This window comes from Aulonocara sp. 'chitande type north' Nkhata Bay, linkage group LG16 (assembly GCF_057382095.1).
Source record: "Aulonocara sp. 'chitande type north' Nkhata Bay isolate Kocher_YH1m ecotype deep benthic linkage group LG16, A_spYH_male_GT1.1, whole genome shotgun sequence".
Classification (NCBI taxonomy): domain Eukaryota; kingdom Metazoa; phylum Chordata; class Actinopteri; order Cichliformes; family Cichlidae; genus Aulonocara; species Aulonocara sp. 'chitande type north' Nkhata Bay.
Genome location: NC_141359.1, coordinates 26880753 through 26905613, shown reverse-complemented (window position 1 = coordinate 26905613; position 24861 = coordinate 26880753). Strand labels below are relative to the sequence as shown.

The 24861-nt window shown below is 39.0% G+C and overlaps 2 protein-coding genes across 5 annotated transcripts; one reads left to right on the top strand and one right to left on the bottom strand.

Annotated features, from left to right (window-relative positions):
- The first annotated feature begins 2365 nt into the window (after positions 1 to 2365).
- Positions 2366 to 16757, top strand: pfkla (phosphofructokinase, liver a). 2 transcript variants are annotated; one of them, XM_086265748.1, is made up of 22 exons: positions 2366 to 3217; positions 3805 to 3878; positions 5796 to 5873; positions 7319 to 7508; positions 7651 to 7816; positions 8360 to 8404; positions 8509 to 8617; positions 9077 to 9175; positions 9355 to 9447; positions 10578 to 10703; positions 10803 to 10867; positions 10943 to 11006; positions 11111 to 11257; positions 11378 to 11448; positions 11576 to 11663; positions 11753 to 11905; positions 12458 to 12622; positions 12704 to 12765; positions 13734 to 13845; positions 15188 to 15287; positions 15381 to 15486; positions 15574 to 16757. In XM_086265748.1, the coding sequence occupies exons 1-22, from the start codon at positions 3133 to 3135 to the stop codon at positions 15719 to 15721; spliced, it is 2346 nt and encodes a 781-aa protein (XP_086121874.1). In that variant the 5' UTR covers positions 2366 to 3132; the 3' UTR covers positions 15722 to 16757. The 2 variants fall into 2 exon arrangements, with proteins under 2 accessions (XP_086121874.1, XP_086121875.1); XM_086265749.1 differs by lacking the exon at positions 2366 to 3217 and adding an exon at positions 6251 to 6315 and having other exon boundaries at positions 3850 to 3878.
- LOC147311710 (uncharacterized) lies at positions 16396 to 24324 on the bottom strand. 3 transcript variants are annotated; one of them, XM_086265752.1, is made up of 14 exons: positions 24160 to 24324; positions 23833 to 23935; positions 22652 to 22778; positions 20668 to 20757; positions 20391 to 20578; positions 20255 to 20297; positions 20055 to 20166; positions 19806 to 19938; positions 19207 to 19271; positions 18414 to 18610; positions 18196 to 18331; positions 17230 to 17268; positions 17114 to 17141; positions 16396 to 17037 (listed from the first exon to the last, which is right to left on the bottom strand). In XM_086265752.1, the coding sequence occupies exons 1-14, from the start codon at positions 24205 to 24207 to the stop codon at positions 16910 to 16912; spliced, it is 1437 nt and encodes a 478-aa protein (XP_086121878.1). In that variant the 5' UTR covers positions 24208 to 24324; the 3' UTR covers positions 16396 to 16909. The 3 variants fall into 3 exon arrangements, with proteins under 3 accessions (XP_086121878.1, XP_086121876.1, XP_086121877.1); XM_086265750.1 differs by having other exon boundaries at positions 23879 to 23935; positions 24160 to 24322; XM_086265751.1 differs by lacking the exon at positions 22652 to 22778 and having other exon boundaries at positions 23879 to 23935; positions 24160 to 24212.
- Positions 24325 to 24861: the final 537 nt, after the last annotated feature.

Here is a 24861-nt window from a genome sequence, read left to right as displayed (position 1 = left end):
CCATCACTTTTGGCAAGATCCCCAACATACTGGCTGAAATACGGCTCCAAACAACAGACTGCTATAGGCACTTGCTGTTGAAGAGCTCTCCTGACCTCCTTCGTACATATTGACAGTAATTTGAACCAAAAGTTTCAGCTTCTTCACTCCATCAGACTTCTTGTCACTAATTTCAGTCCAGTTTTTGAGTATTTTTTTTGGCGTAATTCAACATTTCCCCACCTTAAGAATGATTTGTTGACAACCACCCTTCTACTGAGACCATTTCTATTGAGGCTCCAGTGAGCAGTAGATGGGTCAGCTGAAGGACCAGGTTTCTTAAGGACATAACTTTCAGATCCGGTTTATCTACTTTATATAGTATTTCTTTTAAATGTTTTTTAAAGCTTGAACTTCCTTTTTTGTCCTCTACTTGTCCCGTTTCCCCACATTTTTTCACAACACACTGCACAGCTTGCATAGATATGCCAAGTTTTCAGCTAAAACTTCTCTGGGAGTGACCTCTATGGTACAAAAACACTTTAGGTCTGTCAAACTGTGCTATCATTAGCATTTTCCATAAATTAAACTAAATAAATTGGATCAAATAATGTTATTTGTCATGCTCTTTAATTTAAAAAATGGTTCTTTGATAAGTTGGATGAGTCATAGGTCAGTGTTTAGTGGCAGGTTAAAAAAGGGGAGGGGATGGGGTGAAAAAGCAGTAAATGTCTGAAGAAAATTTTTAAGAATGACAAAGCTTGGAATACAGACGAATGAGAGGATGCTCGAGACATTTGCACGTTACTGTAGTCCTGTGGAGGCTACACTGTATACTTTATTATACCCAGAAGTTTGTATACTTTTATTTTTTACTATAAAATATTACTGAGTTGGCTTTTAAACCAGCTCTTCTCCTTCCTGTTGATAGGCAGGCTCTCAAAGTTACTTCATTAACATCTTCAGACCTAGGGTTGCCAACTCCCTGAAAAATAAATAAGGGACACCTCGTGGCCAGGGCCGGGCGACCCAGTTGTCTTCACCCTTCCCAGTGTGGTGAATTTTCTAGCTCTTTTTTTGTGTGTGAAATTATTTTTTTAACCATTTGACTTGAAGTTGATTTAAGTAGATGCATATTCTATTCTTTGTGATATGAACACATGTGAAACAAATGATCATTTAGCCATTTATTTTTAGCTCAAAATGACAACATTAACACAGTAAAACAGGTCTCTTTCTTAAACAGAAGCCTGTCATGCTTAACTTTTGAGAATATAAGTAAATCTTTCTTTAAAAGAACTCTGTCCTGCTTAACTTAAAATAATAGAAAACAATAGAAAGAAAAATATTCTTGTAACAGTGCACATTTAGTGCATTTAGTACAATTGGCTTCAGTTGAGGTATTATTTCAGCTTTTCTAATGCTAATCAGCTGCTCCTGTTTGTAAACCCGCTTGTTCCCATGATTACGCATCATAACTCATCATCATTATTCATCTATGTATTACTTTTATGTATTAGTCATCAATTTGTTGTAATCATCTATCCTTGCAGTTGTTTATTACACAAAATAAATTATATTATCACACTTCTGGCCACATAGCGCTGATATTCACTGCACATGCCCATATTAACTTTTTCCAGCCAGGTGTTTTCCTTTTCCCATTCTTCCCTTTCTCTGAGGGGAACAAACATTGCTGCTCTAATGCTGGGCTTACACCGTGCGGTTTTTGGCCCATTTTGAGCCGATTTTTGAGTGATCGGCCCGATTTTGGCCTTCATCGTGCATCGTGTAGTATACGTGGGGTAAGGAGAAGCGATTAACACCTCACGACCAGCTCCCGATCATCAATCGCTCGTGAGGGTGTCACCACAGGCGCTCACACTGCTCGCGCGCAAACGTAAACGTTGGTGAAAAAGACGTTGCAGCACGGCTGTGCAGCGTGTGATCTGGACACAAGCGATGGAGGCACAACTTGTAGAACTTTGGAAAGCTCATCCGAGCCTTTTCGATGTGGCATCACAAAATTATCACGACCACAACAACCGTGAAAATAGTTGGATTTACATTGCTGCTCAATCACAGCTGCCTGATCATGTTTTTCATTAGCAATTTAGCAAAGTTGATGGTGGTGGTGTGTCTGTGTGAGTGAAAGACAGAGAGAGCGAGCGACAGATTTTCTGTTATAACCTTCATGTTATGGAGGCACAGTGTGAGCACTCAGGTCGCATCAGAGCATCGGGCGGTATAGTGTGAGACCTGCATCGTGACCTACCAACTTCTAACCCCTGCGAGTCAATCGTGCAGTTTGAGCAGGAGCTGAATAACGTGACTGAAAAAATCGCACAGTGTTTGCCCAGCTTTAGGTTTACTGTCATCCGAGACTTGCACCGCAGAGTCGGCGTTTGTTCCCCTGTTGGCCATGCTTCTTGTTGTGGTCATCTGTTGTCTTCCGGTATTTTCTCCGCAAGCGACCTTTCCTCGACCAATGAGATGAGCGGTAATCTGAATTGTCATACTCGAATTGTCATAAGTGTGCTGTCAGCTCATTGGTCACAAAGCAGGAGAGGGGCTGGGAATTATGTTTTCAAACAAAGTGTTAATTCCATAAACATTTATAGACTACTTTTGATTCTCACTGTATTACGGGACAAAGTGCGTCCCTTATTAGCTCAATACGGGACGTGTACTTTTGTTTCGAAATACGGGACGATTCCGTATTTTAAGGGACGGTTGGCAACCCTATTCAGACCTGAGGTTTTACATGCTCTGTTCTGCTGCTGTATTATTCCACTGATTGCGCCTTCTTCCGGTATGAATACCTGCCCATGGTGTACGTGCTGGTTGCACTTCCTTCGGTTACAAGCCTCGGGGCTCAGAGAGAAGGCGGAGATTCTCGAAGACGAGCGAGTGGAGAAAACCGCAGCTCCGGGCGGAGCGGGTGAAAAGAGCAAACATCCCCCCTCAGCTGTATACTGTGGGTGTCACCGCTGGAAGTTACGATCTGCTGAGGAGAAACTTGCAAACGAGGAAGAGGCAGCTAGATTCCCTAGGATCAAGACACTAAGAGCTAATTTTACTCTCCCAGCCGACGGGTTTTATTTTTTCAAATTCTCTCTTTTTTTTGTAGCTGCGAGGAGAAGAGATTAAAAAATGTCTTTGATGGACTTAGAGAAGCTGAAGATGACGTGCGCTGGTCGGGCCATGGCAGTGCTGACCAGCGGTGGAGATGCACAAGGTGACCTCACAACTCGACAATATGTGTGGATGTAAACCCGTGTTTGTGTGGTGGGAAAATGTGGCTAGGTCGAGGGCTGAGGTGACAGCAGCTGGTAGTCAGCTCGGAATAGCAGCTGGATGAGTAGGGATCAAAGGTCACACAGTAACTACGAGTTTATAGTAATACTTGTTTACTTTACTTGCTGCAGCAATAATCTGATGTTTGCATTCGTACATCAGTAATTCTAAGACAATCCAACATAATGCACTATTGTGGAATAATAGCAGTACTTTAAGATGTGGTTGTATGCCCATGCTTTATGCCTTCACAGTACCATTTATAAGCATTTTCAGGGGTGTAAAACACTTCAATGTTAGTGCTTCTAAAAGGCTAGACCCTTCTGCCTCCCCTTTGAACTCACACAGTGTATCTGTTTCTGACTAATCAAAGCCTCCCATTGTCTATTGCTGCGGTCAGAGAAGATAACAGATAATGAAGTCATACCCACCTTACCCTTTGATTACCCCATGCAGAGCTGTGATGCAACAGCCTGTGTGCAAAGACCCAAGAAGAGGAAGATCTAACACTTTTTATCCTTGATTTAGGGATGAATGCTGCCATCCGAGCTGTGACCAGGATGGGCATTTATGTGGGGGCCAAGGTCTATCTCATTCATGAGGTAAACAAGCTTTGTATGTAAGCCTCTTTGCATTAAAAAAATGGGACAATAAAGATAGAGTCCTCAAGTGGGACAGATGAAATGTTCTTTGTAATGGCCAGCAGGGGGCGACTCGTCAGACGAAAACTCCTATAAAATAACTCCTAAAGAAGTTTTACCCATCACTTTACAGTCACTTTCAAAACATGAATGCTGTATTTGTTTTACCTTGATTCAGCGTTATTATTTAGGGCGTGGCTAATGTATGCGGTTTCTCAGGTAGAAAAACCCGCTGTAGTTAAGTAAATTGTCAGTTTATTGCTTCTTATTGTGAGTACATTTTGTTTTTAGTTGGGGTTTTTTTGGTAGACAAAAGTAGAATACTAATTTATTGAACAATAAAGAACTGAGTAGGGCAGTTTTCCTGTTGCCTGGCAACTCAATAGGCAGTTGTCCCAGAAAAAAAGACCATCAGCCCCGGCTTATCCAATCTAGTACCAAATGCAAAAGTAGTGTGAGGCTCCAGACATGAAAACTGGGTGACCAGACTGGACAAAGTAGACATGTGTTTGAATGCAACTTTTCAAACTCTCTTGGTAAATAAATACAAAAGGAATAAAAGCAAGTTAGAGTTTGTTCGTATGGTGTCATGTGATAGTTTTTACATGCTCCTATATTCTTATTTTACTGTTATTTCTGATAGGTTTGTAGCATAAACCTATTCGCTGGAACGTTAAGGACAATCTGCTACACAGCAAAAAGCAAGACTCAAGGCACCAAAGTTCTCTGGTTTACTCATGCATGAGGGAGACCTGGCTGGAGCCAAGTGTCGTTCCACCACTTGACCACCATCAGACTCTCAGCCAGGTTTCCCCACAGCACTCCTTTTATTGTGGTTACATGAATATGCATAGGGTCATTAACATATAGCATCTTACATAGGTATACATGTAAACAAAGAATACTGTGTGTGTGTGTGTGGTCAAAAGGGTCATATAACATAAAAGCACAAAGGCAAACATCCTTGGTCAGGAAGAGGGTAGACTAGACCCCCCCAGTAAGGAAGTCCAGCAGTTCATCTAAACAGAAAAGCACTTAGACTAGAACAGACGTAGCTACGTTAATCCTACCATAAAACAATTAAGACAAGATGCGACCTCTTCCCGTGCTCCCAGGATGTAGGTGTGCATTCTAGTGTGGAATACACACCAAGCCTCTGTAGCCTGTTAAAGGTCACACAACTTATCACTACACAATTGATTATACACCTCTAAGCATATATGGTTAAATGTTTCCTAATACAAATGACAATAATAAAATCTAAACCCAACAATTTCAGCTGCTGTTCTGTCTGGTAACAGTCTTCATTTGTAGATTGGAATACTTTTTATGAGCCATATCAGACTATTTGAGCAATGTTTAGTGATTTATGTCACATAAAATACAGTGCAAAAAAATAACTTGCAATAAGGAGACAATTTTGAGTATATATTGGCTTTTTATTTTCTTTGTGGTGTTTTTCTACCGTATTCACCAAACTCTGCAATGCTAGTGACTTTTTGGTAACTTGTAACTTTTACTGACGGGCTAGACAGGCTAACCTTTATTTGATTTTAATCATTTATATGCCGTGGGTATAAAGCCAGACTTTTGAAAACTGTGTGTCTTGCAAAATCAGTCAAAATGTGGGACACTGTCTAAAGATATGGAGCAGGAGGAGAATGAGTAAACATGCTGTGCAGTGGCACTTAATGAAGGGCATCTAAAATCTGTGTGGCAAACCCCTGTAGATAAGAGAGGAGTTGAAAGTACTTGTAGTACGCTGTGTTATTTTGACTCTGGCCATCTTTTACATATAAATACAGCTTATAAACACTCTGAGATTGTTCTTTTTTCATTATTGCTTGACTGCCCTCCATAATAATTTCTTTTCCTCAGGGTTACCAGGGCTTGGTGGATGGGGAAGACAACATCAAACTGGCCCACTGGCACAGTGTGACCGACATTATTCAGCTGGTAGGTTAAACTATTACTGTGGTTAAAGGTAGCTGTTATAAGAGACGATATTCAGCACAGAGTAAAAGTTATTTTGCTACAAAACACTTCAGGAGTGGACATTTTCATATCAAGCATGGGCAGTGTGACACTGAGCCACCATACAGGACATGGACACTTAAGCAGCTAATTAAATTCAGCCATCATGGATTTTACTCGTTAAATTTATGGAGGACCTAATTTAGGAATTAATTGTCAGTTTCCTATTTTTGCTCTCTCTAAGACCCTTAAGGATCTCCTTAAAAATTCATGTGGCTTATGTCTGAAAAGAATTTGAATTTTTGTTGTTGTTTTTCTGAGCTTAAAATTTTCTCTATTTCTCTCTTTTTTTTTTATAGTTTTATTGTTATTATTTCATCCATGTCTTCTCGTCTCTTCTCTTCCTATTACTGGTTGTAACCTGGTAAGGAGCTTTGCTGCATGCGCTTTTAGCCTAATCAGACGCAGGCTGCACTATTCAGAGTGTCAGGCTAAGTAAACAGTCTTCCAGGTGGCCTTGCATAGGGGAGGAACAGTCTAAGCATCTGATTAATTTTTTTCAAGATTGGCACAAATAATAATTTGGATTCAAGGATGAACGGATTGGAATTTGGTGATCAAAGGTCACCGGGACATTTGTTGCCATAATTCAGACATTTATTATGACAAATTTAATACAAATATCTTAAAACAAAAGGATAAAGTGTTGACATTTATTATCCAAATAGCCAAAGGTTCCCTTATTTTTACAGCCTTTATCCAGTGCCAAATATGTGACCATATTTCACATACGTGAACTGTGTTTTGGTTGGGTGCCCACCTTGAAACTGTAGTGGCTGTAGATAAAATGTGTTCGAGCCCAGTATAGTAGATCTCCTGTGCTGCTGGGTTGAAAGTGCTAATGAAGCATCCATGTTTTAGAAGTTGTCACATCCAGATCTGAAGCGTTGTTTGCTCTCTGATGCAATTTTTATTGGCCAAACATAAATATGCTGAATAACTTTTATTAAATTCCTTCAAAACATCTCACTACATTTATGTTATGAGTCCCAACAGACATGGATGCAAACTGCAGCTTGCCTGGTTAGCAGAGTCTTTCAGTGTGAGGTAGTAATTGTAGCTTACCACCAGATTATCTGCCAGAGTATCCCGTTTGCAGGTAAATCTAATCTGTGTGTACCTGTGGTTCCCACCCTTCTATTGTTGTGTGAGTCCTCCTCCCCAGGTTTATGTTTATGCATTTTGAGAGGTCAAAACAAAAACAATTGGAGAAAAATCAAATTATTTCACAACTAGCTGTTTGAATTTTGTATCCACCAAAAATGCGAACCATTGCTTTATGAATCTCACTGATCTACAAAATGCCTGATTAAAATATTCTGTCTGCCTTAGTTTGGTTTTTGACTAGTTTTACATCTCTGCTGCAGGGTGGGACCGTGATAGGCAGTGCCCGCTGCAAGGCCTTCATGACGCGTGAGGGCAGAGTTTCCGCTGCCTTCAACCTGGTAAAGAAAGGCATCACCAACCTGTGCGTGTGTGGCGGCGACGGCAGCCTTACCGGAGCCAACATCTTCCGCAATGAGTGGAGCGATCTACTCGATGAACTCGTAAAGAAAGGTGAGTGTTGCTCAAGAAGATCAAACTACTCAGAGTGCATATCAGAAACAAGAAGTGGAGTAATTTTTTGTTGAAGTCTCAGAAACGTGTTTGGAGTTTATTTAATTTCAACACTTGTGTGTGTGTGTGTGTGTTACTTAAGGAAGGATCACAGACACTATGGCTAAGCAGCATTATAACTTGAACATCGTGGGCCTCGTCGGCTCCATAGACAACGACTTCTGCGGCACCGACATGACCATCGGTGCCGACTCTGCGCTGCACCGCATCATGGAGATAATTGACGCCATAATGACCACTGCACAGAGGTGAGCCGCTGGGTAATTCGGAACAGCACTGAAGCGCCTGGTGTTTCATAAAAGAAGCATGCACAAGGTCACTGGATAAGTGAGTAATTAGTAAATGAGTTACAGAAAGGAAGATGTGTCGAGCACACCACATGTGCTGCAGTGCTACTTCAAAGGAGCAGATTTATGGTAGTAAACATACTGCACGTAGATCAAGAAAAGATTAGTCGGCGATTAAGTAATGCCAAACATTTTGTGGTTCCAGCTTTTCATGTGTGTGTTGGGGTTTTTTTTAGTAGTTGTATTCAGTTACTTGAACAGACATGGAGTAATGCTGATGATTTAGCATTACTTAATCTCAGCCCTATCAGAGTTATCTGAATATACCTGAACAGTGAATGATTAACTCTTAATGGAATGTGGTCTTTTGCACCATTCAAGGCTTTTGGCATGACTTCCATCTTGCCCAGACTTGCCTTCTCAGACACCAGCATGTTCTTTGTGTGTTTGCTGACATACTTTGTGGAAAAGAGTCTCACTGTAACTGTTTTGTACTTCCTACAGCCACCAGCGTGCATTTGTTTTGGAAGTGATGGGACGGCACTGCGGGTGAGAGTTGCACTTTAACCCATTTTGCTATCCCATATGCACTGCAGCTGCATGCAGCTCTTGTTATGCATTAACTGTCCTTTTATTCTTTGTTACAACTTTAGGTATTTGGCTTTAGTGTCAGCTCTGGCATCAGGGGCAGACTGGGTTTTTATTCCAGAGGCTCCACATCAGGAGGGCTGGGAGGACAATATGTGTGCCCGTCTAAAGGGGGTAAGACACAAGTCCAGACTGTATGTTAGCCCCATGCATATACTGATTTACATTCACTGTGTGTATCCACATGACAGGTTTGGCCTGTGTCGAAGTAGACGAATTGGGCATAGTGTCAGTTTAGGCATGCCATGAAAGCAGGACAGTTTGCTAATGTCATACAAGCATCTGTGCATCTGCAAGGCACTGTGCAAACCAAGTCGGCTCTGTCCAATGAGGGTCTTGCCTCTCCTGTTGCCACCTCCAGCTTTTTTTGTGTACATAGAGTAGTACAGGAAGCTCTCCCTGATTTATGGTTTTCATTTTTTAAAAGTTCCCAAACAGAGCCGTTTCACCAGATAAATTACTCCAGATGGAAATAACAGTCCTCCTTTGACTGTAGTTGTTCTGATTTTAAAGAACTTGGACACAGGTTTGTGCTTAATGACACAATAACATGTTTTACCCGTTTCCTTCTAGAGCCGCACAAGCGGGGGGTCGAGACTGAACATCATAATCGTCGCAGAAGGAGCCATTGACATAAATGGCAAGCCCATCTCCTCAAATTATATAAAAGATGTAAGTCAGACAACGCACATTAATGCAGCACTACAATCTGAATATATCAGATACTGATTTATAGATTGTTTATTTCACTCCTGCAAAGGTCGGCTGTAGTTTTTCTTGGCGACAGCTGTTGCTGAGAGCTTTTTCAAATGCATAAAACACTGAAATTCTTCCATGTGTTTGTTTTTAAGCTGGTGCAGGAGAGACTGGGTTATGACACCAGAGTGACAGTACTTGGCCACGTTCAGCGAGGAGGAATTCCCTCAGCGTTTGACAGAATGCTTGTAAGCTGAACAACAGATTTCATATTCATATAAAACTTGTAAATATTGTTGAAGTAATAAATTCAGGGACATTAACAAAAATAACTGCGTCTCAAAGCTATTCTGTCAATATTCCTGATTGTTCCTTTTGGCTGACCATTAAAATGATAATTAAACACTAGGACTGTGTGATATGACCAAAATCTCTTATCCTTATATAAGAATTTTATCGTCCGATAACGATATAAATCGCAAAAATGTAACATTTTCTGTAAATTCTGTGAATCTCGGGCAGCTCGACTTGCGTGAAGTGTTTCCAGCTGCGCGTCATGTAGCTGGAGTCGAGTGTTTTAACCGATGCATGAAACTATACATTTTTAGACATAAGTTGTTTTGTGAGTATTTATTACACAGGGTGCTGCGGGGAAAAGCCTGTTCTAACGTTTGAGTCTAAGGTCTATTTTTTAGCACCTGGCGGCTCTTTTTTGCTTCTCATCCGTAAATAATCTGCTCTTTCACGTGATTCAGTTTATTTTGAAAAGTCAACAGGATCTTGAGCTTTATTGTGAAAGGTTTATGTGGAACATAAACAAGCGGACACGCGATGGTGTTACCGTCGTTGTTGCTAACCACAACCCATAAAAACAGGCGCTTGTCCATAGTGTGGTTATATTAAATATAAGAGAAATAGAGAACTTTAAGAAATTAATATAGCCACTGCAGTGACCATCAAAATGATGAAAAAATATTGCCGTAAACAGTTTATTTTGTGACACCACGAAAGAAACGATAGCGAAAAATGAAATGATAGACGTTTTTATATCGTCATCCGATATATATCGTTATATCGAACAGCCCTATTAAACACTATTTAACACAATGAACCTGCACTACTAACAAGTGGCCACAATCAGACTTAACACAAACTGATTACACGAAGAAAACTAGCACAGGATGAGTTTCTGTATGTGGCATAATACACAACAAGATGACCTGATACCGATAATAAAATAATCTATTGATGCATACTAACAAAGGCTGCCTGAGTAGATTTAAAAAAAAATTAATATTCAAATTAGTATGAGGTTAATTCCCAGTATTCAATGTCAGTGCTGTCTTAATTGCACATATATCCAAACACGTGTTTCCAGAGCAGCATATTGGGTGTGGAAGCGGTCGTCGCCCTCTTGGAGGCTTCTCCTGAAACCCCCGCCTGTGTCATCGGCCTGTCGGGCAACCAAGCAGTCCGCCTCCCTCTGGTGGAGTGTGTGGAGATGGTGAGTCTCTCTCCTGTCCTCGTGTAATTTATTTGTAATGAACAGAACAGGTCAGAAGTGAGATGCTGAGCTCTGGTTTTACTGCACCACCCTTTGCAGACTAAGTTGGTGCAGACGGCCATGAATGAGAAGAGGTTTGATGAAGCCATTAAACTGCGTGGAGGGTGAGAGTTTTGATTTATGTCACCTTATTGTTTTTATTGCAAATTAAAAAAACTAAACTAACGATGTACTTTTAGGAGTTTTGAGAGCAACTGGAACATCTACAAGAGTCTCGCTTTCCACAAGCCTCCTCAGTCTAAGGTAGGTCTGGAGGACTTGTAGACAGTTTAAGCCATAAATGATGTGAAATGATCCCAGGATTTAATCTTGGTGTTCTCTTTTATGTCTGACTTATGCTTCCTCAGAGCAACTTCTCTTTTGCTATTCTGAACGTGGGAGCTCCGGCGGCAGGAATGAATTCTGCAGTGAGGTCGGCGGTGAGGTCAGGGCTCTCTCATGGACACAAAGTCTACGGGGTCAATGACGGCTTTCTGGGACTTGCCGATGGAGCGGTGAGGCTGTAATTTTTTGTTTTGTTTGTTTGTTTTTTAACACTGAAGGAGATTTTAGCAGTTCCACAGTAACCTGTGTGAGACTGAAAGGAAAGTGTTCTTCAACCTGTCTGTCTGCAGGTGTTTGAGATGGAATGGCACAGTGTGGCTGGATGGACGGGCCAAGGAAGCTCACTGCTGGGGACAAAACGGTGAGTGTTTCACTGATATGAATCACTTTACCTGATCTTAAAGGCTTAACCTAACGCAGCAGTGGCTTAGGTGTTACGAGATTTTGCCATACGCTGATGACAAGTTTTGTTTAATTTCCTTCTTAAGGACTCTTCCCAACTCTCACCTGGAGAAGATTGTGGAAACCATCACCAAGTTCGAAATCTCAGCTCTGCTTGTAATAGGAGGGTTTGAGGTATAACAAGCACAAAAGTGTCAAATCTAAATTATTCGAGCCATAAGTTACCGTGTTAATATTGACCTGTGTGCCTTTGACTTTCAAAGGGGTACCAAGGTGTGCTTGAGCTCTACGAGGCCCGGACTCACTACGATGAGCTCTGCATCCCCATGGTCGTTATCCCTGCTACCATTAGCAACAACGTCCCGGGAACTTTCTTCAGTGTGGGTACAGACACTGCTGTCAATTGTGCAATGGAGGTAGGGCTCAGCAGAAATATATTTTTGTATGGCTTTCTGTACAAATGTTGTTCTTTGCAGTGTTAAGTTTGAAATCACAACTGCTTTGACCTTTAAGCTGTTTAAAAGACTTGAGTTTATTTAATTTTTGTTCATTTTTATTATAATTTTGCATATAAACCAAATAGAAACATTTAGTGTTTGAGATGTTATCTTCCAGCTTTGAAGACATGGAAAATGAAACGGTGCGGTACAGTTTATCACTCTAAACCTATATTAATAGCGGACACTCACAGGTTACATTGCTAGGTACTCCTGCTCACTGGTTCATTAATGCAAATATCTTATCTGCCAATTACATGGCAGCAATTCAACAGGCATGTAGACATGAGGATGGGGGGAAAAGAGCATGGTTGGCATGGTTGATGGTGCCAGACAGGCTGAGTATTTCAGAAGTAGCTGATGTAATTGGATTTCCCAACAAAACAGTCTCTAGAGTTTCAAGAGAATGGTGTCAAACGGAAAATATCTTAAAATATCATATTACAACCAAAGAATCAAATTCTTCTGCAGAGTTGTGACAAGATCAAGCAGTCTGCCAGTGGGACCAAGAGACGAGTGTTTGTGGTGGAGACCATGGGTGGGTACTGTGGATATCTGGCATCCGCTACTGGCATAGCAGTGGGTGCTGATGCAGCCTACATTTTTGAAGATCCCTTTAACATCCTTGACCTTAAGGTAGAAGAAAAAGATATTGTCTAAAGTCATTTTTGTGATGTTCACAGCACTGTTTCCTCTAATAATGTGAACTGTTTGCAGACAAATGTGGAGCACTTATCTGAAAAGATGAAGAAAGATGTCCAACGAGGTCTAATCCTGAGGTACGTAACATTTTATAGAGTGAACTAAATTTAAACAAGTGACAAATTAAAGGAAAAAGCTGTATTGCATGTATCCTTTTTCCTACAGTGAGGGCACAAGAGGTCACTGAATAGTTTGATAAGTCTAAAAATTGAGGAACTCATGCAGCGATTTGACGGATGATCTGATATCCTCGTGTTGGTGTTGTTCCCAGACCATCATGAAAATGTTGTTCCAGGTTCAACATTGCAAGTGACCAATCACATTGTTGTGACGTTATTCTTTTGCGCGCCAAGCCATTCGTGCATTTATGAAATTCCAATGTTGCAAGGACAATATCAATTCTGCTTACTGTTTATTAAAGGGTTACGGTTAGGGTTAGGGTTAGGGTCAGGGTCCGTTGATCGGCGGACAGAGGCGGTTTCACGCAGCTTAAGTACAGTTTTTTGTTTTACGCCGGTTTTTCCCGAAGTCTCAAAGGTATGACGTCACAACATTCTGAATGGTCACTTGCAATGTTGATCCTGGAACAACATTTAGTATGATGATCTGGGAACAACACCAACACGAGGATATCAGATCAACCCGATTTGACAGTCACCCAATCTGAGCCCAAATGAACAATGGGAGATTTAAAATTGACATGTTAGGCAGCGCTCACAGGACTGTCTTCAGGTAGAACAGTACAGCTAAGTTTTAGTTTGCAGCTATTTACTCATAGAATAGAAGATGTATTATGTATTTTGACTTCATTATTTCACTCTATGTTCCATGTGAAGCACACAAATTGTTGAATTGATGTATTTATAGATAGATTCAAATTGTGGAAATTAGTTTCCTGCCCATGCAACCAGATACCGGATAAGCAGCAGAAAATTATGGATAATTATTGTATAAGTGCCACATCAGTTTTTATAATTGTCTAGCTGAGCCTGCATCCAATAACACTGTGGCACTCCTTTGTTGATCATGTTCTCTGTCATGACAGGAATGAAAAATGCCATGAAAACTACACTACAGATTTCATCCATAAGCTGTATTCATCAGAAGGGAAGAACATCTTTGACTGCAGAGTCAACGTGTTGGGACACCTCCAGCAGGTATGGATCAGTTTTCCAACTTTGAGTTGTAGTCAAAAGCTTACATAGACTCGTCATGGGAATGATTGTTTTGTGCTTTTAATGATTTCTTTGAGCTGTTCTGTTTTTATTGATTGTACAGCATCTTTAACAACTTAAAAAAACAAAAACAACAATTAGGTGCATGTGTTTGAATTATTTTTAGATTTTTTTTAAATCAACATGCTAGACAGTGGTCTCGGGAATGTCTTAAGGTTGAATGAGTTTCAATGTCTTGCTAAATCAACTTTACTACGCTTTAAATTAACACCCAACTGCAGTTAAAAAAGCTGATGAAAACATCCTTGAATATTATCATTTTATTTCTGGTTTATGCTGTCCTCATGTTTGTCTCCAAATTTCAACTATTTAGCTGTTGAACTGAGATTAAGTTGAAGAATTTGGAGGTAGTCCTCGTCCTTTATTACTCCATTCACTTTTTGCAATGTACCAGTACCACTGTTAGCAAAACAGCCCCAAAGCATGATGCTGTTAGTGTTCTTAGGTTCAAAAGTCTGACTTTTACTCCTCCAAATTTACCTTTTCATTGTGGCCTAAAAGGTCAATCTTTGTCTCATCTGACCATAAGTCTTTTATCCAGAAGGCTTTTGACTTGTCCATGTCAAGTCTGAAGGTGTCAAATTTGGAGAAAGGGCTTCTTTCTTGGCCCATATCCTTATAGTTCATAGTGTTGTAACATTTGAATCACTGTAGACAATGATGCTGGTGTTCCAGCAGTTTCCACTTCATAGCAGGCTTGAGCCTTGGTGGTTCCTGCAAATCCTAACCAATTTCCTCTCATCTGAGGTTGACAGTTTGGATCTTCTTCCAGACCATATAGCTTGAACTGACGATCTTGGAATCTGTGGTTGGTCAGAAATGGCTCCAAGTGACAATACTTCTTAGATCGTCACTAAGTTCTTTGGACCTTCCCATTGTGCTGAGTAATGGTCAATCCAATGACTGCTGTCAAACAAAAACCTTTTTATTCTAGCAGAGAAACTACCACTGTAGTCAATCATGATCATTGACGAGATGCTAATAGTCCTTGACCTTGCCAAGCTAAAAGCCATTTTAGAACCTTTTGCACATATATATTTGAACCTGTGTGTACAGTTTTGACCTTGTGTGGAGAGAAAATCCAAAAATAAATTCAAACGTGTGCACACAATTCGTCATTCCTGGAAAAACAACAGTTGAAAGAGATCATTAAAAGCCCCAAATCAACATGACATTCATGCCTGTGATGAGTATATTTAAATGTCTGACCTCAACTGCAATTGGCAATTTGATGTGATAATTTTGTTCTCGGTTTGGGCTGTAGGGCGGGGCACCTTCTCCCTTTGATAGAAATTTTGGCACGAAGCTGGGCGTGAAAGCTATCGAGTGGCTTTCAGAGAAACTGACTGAAAACTACCGACAAGGTAGGTTTACTGCAAGTCGTGGATGGCATTGATAGAACATGAAGCAATCCTGAGTCAAACATCAGGTGTATTGACTGAATTTTTTTCCACCAGGCCGAGTGTTTGACAACTCACCAGAAACAGCATGTGTCATCGGCCTTAACAGGAAGGTTGTCTCATTCACCCCTGTCACTGAACTGAAGGAAATAACCGATTTTGAGTAAGTAATACAAAAAAAATCTAAAATATGCTGCTTTTGGAAAACACATTGTCTTGTTTATTAATTATTATCCTTTTAATCTCCAAGGCACCGGATGCCCAAGGTAGAGTGGTGGTTAAAACTGCGGCCCATGCTAAAGATGTTGGCCAAGTACCAAACCAGCTTCAATGAATATGTCCCAGGAGAGATTGAACATGTGACTCAACGCTCCATCAGCATTGACAGTGGATTCTAAGCTCTCTGTAAAATGGCAGCATGCTTTGCACCTTTTAGCTTTTATCCATCATTTTTAATTCTCATCATCACATATCGTATGTAACCTTTCTTCACAAGCTTGGGCTTTCAATTTGACTGCCTGACTTCTTGTTTTCACGTAAAGATATTTCAATGCTTTCCATCAAAATGCAGAACTCCCTTGCTTTGCCCTCTGATATATCGGTTAACCTGATGGATTCAGAGGTTTTGTGTGCTCCTTCATGCACTAAAGTTGCTTTTATTTGCTCAGAGAAGTTCTGGTCATGATCCAATTTGTGCCCAGACTTTTTTGTTTGTGCTTAGGGGGCATACTGTATGGGCACAATAGGTGGCGGGACCTTTACTCCATGCCCATCTCTTAAACTTGAATGACCATGAATATACTTTCTAAATGCCAGCACTGATCTCACCTGTGTACCAGTATTTATTTGACAAGGAATTCAGCACAAATGTTTTCTTATTGTGCCAAAATCCAAGGGAGGCTTTGTATATTTAAACCACTGCTCAACAGACAGTCATAAGTGCCACTGAACAAAACATTTTATAGATTAACTACTGACTGTGCCATGAAACAAGACTGTATGCAAGGTGTTATAAATGCTTTCTCTCCAAAATCATGAGTGAATGAGCCAGAAATCATATGATAAAGGAATCTTTTTAACAGTTTTATTACAGAGTTTTATTAATATTTTATTAGCTATAAATAAGAGCTACTAAATGTTTATTGAGATACTCTTATATAATCTTATTTAACACATGAAATGTCTGAATGTGACCTGAAATGGCCAGTTAAGTGTCTTCGTTTGTTTTTTTTAATACTGTTCGACTGAAAACTGCTTCTGCCTTTTAAACCGAACAGCAAACAACAAAATATGAACACACACCTGTAAACAAACTAAACTTCACAAAAAACTATTTCACATGAACAATGAAATCTGTAAAGAAATATGAACTTACGTGTGTATTATTGTCTCTATATCTGTCTTAAATAAAATTCTATTGAACTCTATTAGAAATCAGTTAATTGTTGTTTGAATTTTCACTTTAGGTTAAACCTGCAAATTAATAATGACTGCTCAACAGAGCAAAAAATGTGTTGCTATTTCAGCTCCCGCTAATGTCACAACATAAGATGGAAGAACTTAACTTGAAAACACTTTTACAGCTCTTAGAAATTGAATGAAAATGGAAAATCATTTCCACTATTTTCTTTTTTAGCTGATTGAGGGCTCTTGGTGGCAAAAGCAAACTGGAAGTCCTCGCATGTCTCTGGTTGGTCAAACAGGAATTGAGGGCCTGTGAAATCATATACAGCACACATCAGTGGTCCAAAACGACACACCACACAAACACATTGTGGTTTGATACTTACTGCTTGAAGATTTAGATTCAGCGGTTTTCTAGAAATGGTTAATCATAGTTTAGTATGTTTGTTCCAAAACCGAGACGACATGAAGTAGAGTAGGCTTTCAGTGAAAAAAACATTACCTTCTCAGTGAACAAAGATCCAGTGAAACCGAAAAAGTCCTGCAAAGAAACCTGGAGGTAATTCCAAAAGCAGGAAAATACTTTTTTCTGTCTTAATTGTTTGTTGAAGGCAACTGGACATTTTGGGGGATTTTTTGGTTCATGAGAAAGTTTCAAGCCTTATCCAAGAGGAATCTGACATATTTAGCCTCCCGGAGTTGGTCCTGAGAGTTGCTGGCCCATGCTGTCATGAGGGCTGTTAAAGGTCACAGAAGCAATGGTGTGAATTCTCTGCAAAACACTGGCCCTCCCACATGGGTCACAGTGTGAGTGGCGGTTGAAACCAGAGTTAATAATAGTTTTGTACTTTATAATCAGTTTTCATTATTTTTTCATTTTGACTATTTGTTTTTAGTTAAGTTTAGGTTCAGTTATTTTCCAGAGTTTTGTTTCAGTATAGTTTTTACTGTATGGTTGTAATTTACTTTTTATTAGACTCGGTGCTAGTTTTAGTCTTTTTAATTATTATTGTATAAGGAGGCCATATGTTAGAAGCAATATTTAGGAAAACACATCCAACAATGCCCCATCAGGAAAGCTATAGTAACATTTTTACCAAAGTAACAGATACCAAAAACTAAGGATATTTAATTATTTTTCCTTATTTATTCCTGTTTTTTTTTTTTTTTTATCTTGTTTTATTTTATTTTCCAAGTTCACAAAATTGTTTATGTTAGTTTAAATTTTTTTTAGGTTTATTTTAGTTACCACTGTTGCTTGTGCTGTACCAGTGGCACATGTGATGTGACAATAAAAGTGATCTATTTTGATTTGATTTGATTTAACTATAATAACGGGATGGGAAATAAAACATCGTCATGAGCCAAAAAGGACGTCCAGTTTCCCTAAACTCAAGCATGTAAGACACCATGAGCTGGATGCCTAAAAACCTACACAATGATTTCTGTGAGATCATTTATTCCTCACCTCCTCCTGTGATGAGCCCACATCAAATCCAAATCCAGGAAAGCCTGGTGTGTTGGGATCAGAGTTCAGAGAGAACAAGAAAGCTGGAGATTTGGTCTCAGAGCTCCCTTGATCTTTGGAGCTGGCTGGGCTAAAGCTACAGCGAACACACGAAAACCAGTTGTCAGGACTTGAGTGAGTGTAATTCAAAGCATCAGACCACTCATCCAAAGTCTTACTTAAATGAGAATGTCGGGGTTGAAGACGCAATTGTAATTTTTGACTGAGGATCAGTCTCCTGAGATGGAGGCTGAGAAGAAGTAGCGAGTTCCTCATCGTCCTTGTCGTGTGGTGGCTGCTCTTCATGTGTAGCTGCTCCCTTCTCCATCTCACTCTCAAAAATCTCCTCTGCATAGAAAACTGTGGGCAGCTTCTCCTGTCGAGGGGGTCAAAGCATTTCCAACAGTTCGGATGGATACTTGTAAAAGTGGGTTTTCCATTGTGGCAATACTGTTCTGTGGAGTGCCTCGAGCAACTTGATATTTTCCTGGAAACATACACGGCTTCTAAACTTCTCTGATACAGTAGAATAGATTATTAAAAGTCTTAAAAATTGTATTTCATTGATAAAAATGTCAAAATCATACTTTGCAGGTCTGGACTACATTTCCCACAAAACAGCACATTTCGGTCTGTTGTTAGGTTACCTCGTAACCCCTACAACCCCAGCTTTTCATGTAGGTTTCTGACAAACAGTGGTAATTTCTAATCCTGTGCTGGGTTTCTATATGATAAGCAGTGCGGCTTCTAGTAAAGGCATACAAAACTGTGGAATGCCTTTACTAGAAGCCGCAACTACCTATTTATAACACACACTGCTGTGGAGACAGCAAGGTAAACTAGGACAGCAAGAAGAAATAACAAGAAAAAAGAAAAAGTTATACATTCAATACATTTGGCAAATTTGTTTGATTAACTGGTTCAGGTGTATTAGCAGAAATTGCAAGTATAGTAAACTAAAAATCAGAAAACCTGGTGTTCTTGTGAAGTCTCCTCTTCCTGCTCCTCAGTGTGCATGTCCTCTGGCTGATTCTGGTCTGAAGAAGCAAATATTCTGTTCACGTGGTTTGATTAACATGATCATTCAAACTAAACTCGTGGCACCAGAGAGGCGCACCACAAAGCCAGATTAACAGGTTATGTCGAGCTTGAGCTTTCAGTATCACATAAGTTACCAAGGTCATCTTAATCTTGCTAGATGATGAGGATGACTGTTTGGGATTCAATTTTAAAAAATACATTTGTAAAAATGTGTAGGTAATTGCACAGACTTCCCTGTAATTATAAAACAGGATGGTTTTATTTACAGAATATGTCATTTGTTGTTTTTAAAAAAATTAAATTTCTCAATGGTGAATAGTGAGATTTTCTCTCTGGCTTAAAAAAGAAAGCTTGTGATTGCCCTTTTCCTATCTTTAGTCCTTTCTATCTTTACTTTACATATTTCTTTATCATCCAAAGACAGACTGAAATAGACAGCAATCAATCTATATTATGAGTAAGAAGAGTCAAATAATGTCCCCTTTTAATGTGAGTGACCCCGAATACACACCCTTCAGCATATGACTCACCACAAAACTGTTGACTGGACCACAGCTCCTTACTTCCTTCCTCTGGGGAAGTACTACAGGTGAGTAAATCCTGGATGTTTTCCTCATGGATCTCTTCAGCATTTACCTCTTCATCAGATGTTTTATGACCACTCTGTAACAAATGCTCAGATTTATCAAAGTGTGAAGTTATAACTGGAACAGCTTTAACTGCCTTTCATGATTGCTTGCCAGTGTTTAGATGCATTTAATAAAATACTAAATCTGTACCGTTGTCTGATTGAGATGCAGAGAGGAGATGTCAATGGAAGGCTCTCTGTCCCTGGCTGTCTGATGATCAAATCCATTCTCTTGTTCTGTTACAGGCTGCAAGCCAAAAGCACTAGAAACAAAAAATGGGCTCGGTCAGTCAGAAATGACCATTCCTGTAAGCTATGTGATTATTCTTTGTGAGTGATTCACTAAAATACCTATCTGGCAGTTTCTCGGTGGAAAATGAAGTAACTACTGGACCTGTTCGGACAAAAATTTAAGGGACTGTATACCAAGCTGTAAAAATTTTCAGCTCTAACAGAGCAAAGCTCAAAGATACGAAAGGTTTATCACCAGTAAGATGGTCCAGCTCCTTCTGCTTCATTGTTATTTGTTCATCCCAAGCTTTGATCCTACATTCAATTTCCTCTTTTTCAGCCTTCAGCACGAGGAGCTTTTCAGCAAGAGGATTTTGTAAATAATATTCTTTATGCTCCTGGAAAATCTTTCTGTATCTTGCAATCCTTTCTTGAAAGACCTCCCTGTTTAGGTATAAATAAAGAACATTTAACATGTCTGTTTCCAACACACAAAAGTATTAATCACAAACAAGGCTGCTAAATGAACCCACGTGTCATGGTTGTAGTCGGCTTTTCTTTTCTCCAGTTCTGCTTTCAACGTCTGCTCATATTGAAGAAGCAGGCCGTTAGTCGCCTTCATCCTAAATTTATATAAAAGACAAGCAGGTACTCTGTAGGTTATTTACTTTTACTCTGTCACTTGCTACATATTAATTAAGTAAAAGACTTTTTTAGAACTTACAAAAGAACTAACAAAAAATGAAGCTGTTCCCAATCACAGGGTTTCTAGGGGATAGTGCACGATGGATCAAAATTTGATGAGAGTGTCCTTTGTTCATTACTTCACCAGTTTTGACAACAACACAGGCTGAAATGGAGCCTCAAACCATCATCTAGCCTTAACCATGTGTTATAGCTGGCTGTAGACACTTGACTGACCTCCTCTGTACATACTGACGACAATTTAAACTAATGGGATTCATCACTACATAAGACCTTGTTCCCCGATTTTCAGTCCAGTCCCGTGTAATTTGGCATACCTCAGCCTGGCATACCACTTCTTAGGAATGGCTTCTTGACAATCATCCTTCCAGTGAGACCAATTTTGTTTGGTTTCAGTGAACAGTAGAGATCTATCTCTCAGGTCCTGTGTCAAGTCTTTACTGGACTTTTTTTTCTCTATTTCTCAAGGATAGGACTTTGAGATCCTGTTCATCTTTAGCTTTTTAATGTTTCCATCACTTCTTCTATCCTCCACTTGTCCTATTTTCTATTATTTCTTTTTAAGAACCATCCTGCGATATACCAAGTTTTCAGCTAAGCTCTTTGGGAATCATTGTTGGTGCAAAATGCTATTTCATTTCTATCAAACTGAGTTATCTTTGGCATTTTTTGTAGAATCGACTCAAGAAATGGGAGTAAATTATATGTTTTTAGGGCAGGGTGCTAATTACAAAGTGCCTAAAAATACAGTTTAAAATGACTTCCTTGCTACGTTATCTGTTATGTGCAGACCTTCTATGACTCTGTTGTGGCTTCTGCTATCTTTTAAGGCGTGGTCTGCTGGGGCGGCAGCATCTCTGCTGGGGACAGGAAGAGACTGAACAGGGTGATCCGAAGGGCCAGCTCTGTTCTAGGATGCCCTCTGGACCCAGTGGAGGTGGTGAGTGACAGGAGAACGGCGGCTAAGCTGTCATCCCTGATGGACAACATCTCCCACCCCATGCAGCAGACTGTGACAGCACTGAGCAGCTCCTTCAGTGGGAGACTGCGGCACCCACGGTGTGGGACGGAGAGATTTCGCAGGTCTTTCCTCCCCACTGCTGTCAGACTCCATAATAAAGACTTTAACTGATCAAGCACACACATCCATACATATGCAATAATACTAAGTGCAATAATCCTTTCTGTCATCGTTGTATTTTTACTCAGTTGTATATAGTATTTGTATTTGTATTCTATTTTTATCTTATTGTATATTTATTTTATTCTACTGTATATAGTATTTTATTTTATTCTATTCTGTACAGTTGTGTACTGTATTTATTCTTATTGTATTCTAATTTTTGCCTCATAACTTTTGCACTGTCCACTTCCTGCTGTGACAAAACAAATTTCCCACGTGTGGGACTAATAAAGGTTATCTTATCTTATCTTATCTTATCTTAAATACTGGTTCATTCCTTGATTTAGATGCATTTTTATGCTTGAATGATTCACAGGTCAGTGTTAAGTGGCAGTGTTAATAAAGATACAAACAACAACAACAAAAAAAAACATTGGTCATGAACAAGGACTAGATTGAAAATGAGTGAAAAAGCATCCAAATGTCCAAAGAAAAACTTTAAAAGACCTTCAGAAAGCCTGGAGAAATAATACTCAAGACCACTGTAAAAATCACAAGAAAGTCTGGCTCCTTGGAGCGAAATATAAAGAAATGAGAGGTGGCTCAACACTTTTGCACAATCTTCCTGCACCGTAATCTATCATGGTTTGGCACATTTATTTCCTGTTTAATTTTACAAAATGCTGTACCTTTTTGCATTTGCTTTATTACGTGTTACAGTGCTCTCTTTCACACTGATTTCCTCTTCAAGTTGCTCAATATTTCTGTTGATTGCTTCAATGTAAGACTTCTTCTCAGCAATGTTGGCTCTGGAAACTGTTGCCAAACACATTAACACAGCACACAATAATCTTATATTAAAAGATAAAGTTCATGATACAGGATTCCCCAACATTGTGCTTCTGTTAATAGCTGATAAGGAAATTCAAAAGGACACTATCACTTTAAAATCAAATCCCTTAAGGCTAGTCAGGTGGTTGGAAGTGTACTCAATGGATAGCCTGATCAATCAGTACTAAAGCAGGGATCTTTAAACAATAGTGGGCTAAATGGACCTTATACAAGGGAATGAATGGGCAATGTTTTTAAATGACTCAAGACAAGGTGACCAGATATTAAAAAGAGGATACTGCCACTTAGTATCATAAAATGCTAGAGACTGGACCCACAGGCAAGCATAACAAAAAAAACCCTTTAGTCATTGATCCAAAAAACAGAAACAGAGAAAAAAACATAAACAAAACAAGAAAAACTAAATAGAAATGGGCTTGTGAAACAAAAGGTAGACAAACAGACAAGGTGATAATTGACGTGGCAAGTCTATACATATACACAAAAGAGTAGATTGAGTACAGGAGAAAGTGATCAAATAAGGAAATCTAATGACAGACAGTTAGAAATGAAGGAAGAGAACAAAAGCAGGAAATAAAAACACACCTACATATGAGAAAACCACCCTTCAACGTAATGCGAGAAGTCAGCAAAAGGACAAGTGACTAACAACTACTGAGACATTAAGTATACAGTTGTTGGACATAGATACAGTTTTGTTGATTTTGGTCCTTCACGTTACCACTTGTGAATTTTAAATAAAACAATCAAAATGTGATTAAAGTACAGAGTTTTAGCTTTAATGATGTATTGATTACTTAATTTTGTGTAGTACAGAGGAGAAACTACAAACATTTTGGTGTTGTACAACAAAATATAGACCCAATCATAATATAACATGCAGACAGAAACAGGGAGGACACATCAAGGTGGCCAAGAGGGGCTCTGTGACTTAAACTGACAAAAAAAAAGCTTAATGGTGTTTAATATCTAATAACAAAAGACACAAAGGCCTGTCTTTAGCCCAGTTTATCATTACCTTTCTTAAGCCACTGTTTTACACCAACATTAGCATCAACACATACCTTTAGTCTGTTGGTTAATTTCATTCTTCTTTTGAGATAGCTCCCGAGCTTGAAGAGCTATAAAAAAGTACATATAACACTTATCTTTCATAATAATAACAAAAACAACAATAGTATAAATAAACCTCTAAAACCTTTTTAACATTGTTTAAATTGTCATGTTGTCTAGCTAGCTTCCTGGCTTGTGACTGACATTTAGCCATACAGCTAATAAGCTAATGCTAATCCAAGATAACATAACTGATGTAATAAACTGTAATAAACTGAATAAGTGAATTTACCGAGGTGAAAGAGGAGCTGGTCAATATTATCAAATGAATTCTGGTCATTCATTTTTATACTTTGAGGCTAATATTATCACATCAACTGATCCCGTTCTTTAGAGCTATTGAAGCTAAAGCTAAAGGCTAGGAACTGAGACTTCTTCAGGAAATGACATTGTTTTAATGTTATTTTTAATTAGTTCAATTAGAAGTAAAGGAATCAAAATTCATATTATTTCTACTGACTTTTTTTAAAGGCTACCATATTATTGAATGTTTTTATTAAGAAAAACTTAAAATTCCCAATTCATTTATTTAAATTCATTTTATGTAATTTTAATATGTTATTATTAATAATAATTTTATGTTGGTATTGTATGAAAATTTTAAATGATAAATGATTTTCTGTAAAAACAGTAGGAATTCATCGCTATTACAGCCTACTCATTTCATATATTTAATCAGTGTGTTGTTTACTATTGTCTACTAGCCACAAAAAGCTATTTTGAGCTTCTTTTTTTTTATATATATATTTTTGACCTTATATACTCATTTATTTGCTCATATTTTAATAAGTTTAGGATTTTCCACAAATAGCACTCCTGTCCCAAAGTAATGCTGCAATCAGTTTTTAGCGACTTAAGTGACTTATATCCTTCACTTATACCACTCAAAAGTCTTACTGATATTAAAATTGCGTTAAAAAAAAAAAGAGTGATC